At 33.2% G+C, this 2,197-nt stretch overlaps 1 protein-coding gene across 1 annotated transcript in view; it reads right to left on the bottom strand.

The window, feature by feature from the left end:
- LOC107648044 (probable glycerol-3-phosphate acyltransferase 2) overlaps nucleotides 928-2,197 on the bottom strand; it is a 2,829-nt gene continuing 1,559 nt past the window's right edge. The window contains exon 2 of the mRNA XM_016352070.2: nucleotides 928-1,888. Coding sequence (XP_016207556.1) covers nucleotides 989-1,888 — 900 coding nt within the window. The 3' untranslated portion in view covers nucleotides 928-988. The remainder of the gene's footprint in view (nucleotides 1,889-2,197) is intronic.

The following is a 2,197-nucleotide window of genomic DNA, read 5'->3' as shown; positions in this document are numbered from 1 at the left end:
AAATATAAAACAATCAATGGCATCATGTAGTAGAGAGTCAAGACTTAAGACATACAGAGGCGTTATACGGAGAAATAAATAAATAAATAAATAAATAATGAACCTTAGCTACTGACATGGTAGCTATAACTAGGTGAGCCATGTCGTTCAGATACTCCATCCATGGCCACACGACATTATTTCAAAATAATTAGATGAAACAAATACTTAAAGCAGGTTAGGACTTAGAAGGGTCGACACTTCATTAGTTGCAACAATGAATACCCAACCACCATATAGGCCACTATACATACGACATGGAACATTAACATGAGGAAAATACAACCTATAGACACTTGTGTAGACAACACTACCCCATTCAGGTTATATTATTGACATTTTAGAATGTTAGAGATATATATGATTATTCATGAATTAGCATAACGTAATTAAATAAAAAAATATACAAAAATCAATCCACTTCTACTATAAACTTAAACTTTTCATAAGAGTGATTTGATGATATAAAAACATATATATAATATAAACTATCAATAATTATGTTAAAATTTAGAAAAAGTATAGGATACGAATATATTATCTGTCAACTTATTGTTAACAATAATTAATTATTATATTTTAAATATATGTAAAAAGAGACACATCCAGAAAATATATATATAAAGACACTTTTATTAAACACGGTCATAAAAAAGATATTTTTATTAGACATATCCATAAAGACACTTCTATTAAACACAGTTATAAACAAGAGTTAGCAGAAATTGAGAGAAATACAGTTGGTAACATAGTGAGATTGTAAAATTTATTTTATTATTCTTAAATGTTGGCATAATCTCTATTTACATAACGAGAAATACATGAATAAAAATCAATTTTTATTATTATTATTATTGCTTTACATATGTACAAGGATAATAAATGGCAAAAAAAATTAATAAACAAAATGAAAAGTATCTCCATCTCTCTCATTATATATATATGAGTACTACTTGTTGGAACTGCTGGAAACAATGCCTTCATTACCCGCCAAAATCAAGTACTTGTCTTTTCTTGTAAGTTTGGTGCATTGAAATCCCAAAGCCTCAGCAATCTGACTCTGAACTCGATTAGCAACTTCAAACCTACTGCTGACATCATCATCATCATCCGAAGAAGAAGTGGTGACACTGTGAAGAAGGTGAACGGAGTAAGAAGGGAAAGGGTTCATGAGAAAGAAGAGAGGGTCCATGCACTTAAGACCCCCAGCGGTTGTACCATGAAACATGCTCACATGGCTATCAATTGCAACCGGTGATATCTCATCACATAGTTCAGAAAACAAAGGACTAAACCTTAATAAATATGGCTCTCTACATGTGGTCCCTTCAGGGCACACAACAAGGTCCCCTTCCATTAACAACTCCTTCATCATCCTCGCATCTTCCTCGCGCTTCCGAGTTAACCTCACCGTCTTGATCGGCGCTAGTATCTCCGACATTCTGCTTAAGCTATATGTTACAGCTACTACTTTCTTGCGCAACAAGAATGACAAGTACAAAGGGTCCAGCAATGTTCTGTGGTTACACACGTACATGTTTCCCTTTACTTTCTCTTCATTATTATCACCATGTATTTTATTTGTTTGCGCCGGGAGTGAACTGTCCAGACGCATGCCGGTTAGGGCTAATAGTGGAATTGAGATGTCAAAGGGGAGGGTGAGTCCGGCAACGATTCGGACGACGGCGAGGACGACTGCGAACGGGAACCATGTCAAGATGAAAAGAGAATCCAATGGTGTGGGTCTGAGTGCTAATCTTCCGTCATGAAAAATGAGTGATTTAGGGTATTTGTTTCTTGATAGCTTTTGCCAGCTCTTTTTGTCTCCATCGCTCACCAAGTACACTTCCTAATAATTATTGGTCACACAAAACAGACAAATTAGACGAAATTACTTGTGCCTTCTTCTTTCATAATCAACATATTTTCATGATCCTATGTACTTTTTATTTAGATGCATGATGCTAATTACAAGATAGAAAATTTATAGGACTTTAATTTTTCATATTAATAATTTCATTGGACATATAATCATTTATGTGTGTTGTTTTATCAATTAAAATTTTTAAGACAAAAAATTTAAGGTTTCTTTATATTGATTCTCAAATAAAAAATAAAAAATTATGTAAAATCCACACAAACTCACAAAATAATGTAA

Source organism: Arachis ipaensis, chromosome B06 (genome assembly GCF_000816755.2).
Source record: "Arachis ipaensis cultivar K30076 chromosome B06, Araip1.1, whole genome shotgun sequence".
NCBI lineage: Eukaryota > Viridiplantae > Streptophyta > Magnoliopsida > Fabales > Fabaceae > Arachis > Arachis ipaensis.
The sequence above is the reverse complement of the archived record's forward strand: the minus strand, read 5'-3'. Positions and strand labels throughout refer to the sequence as shown.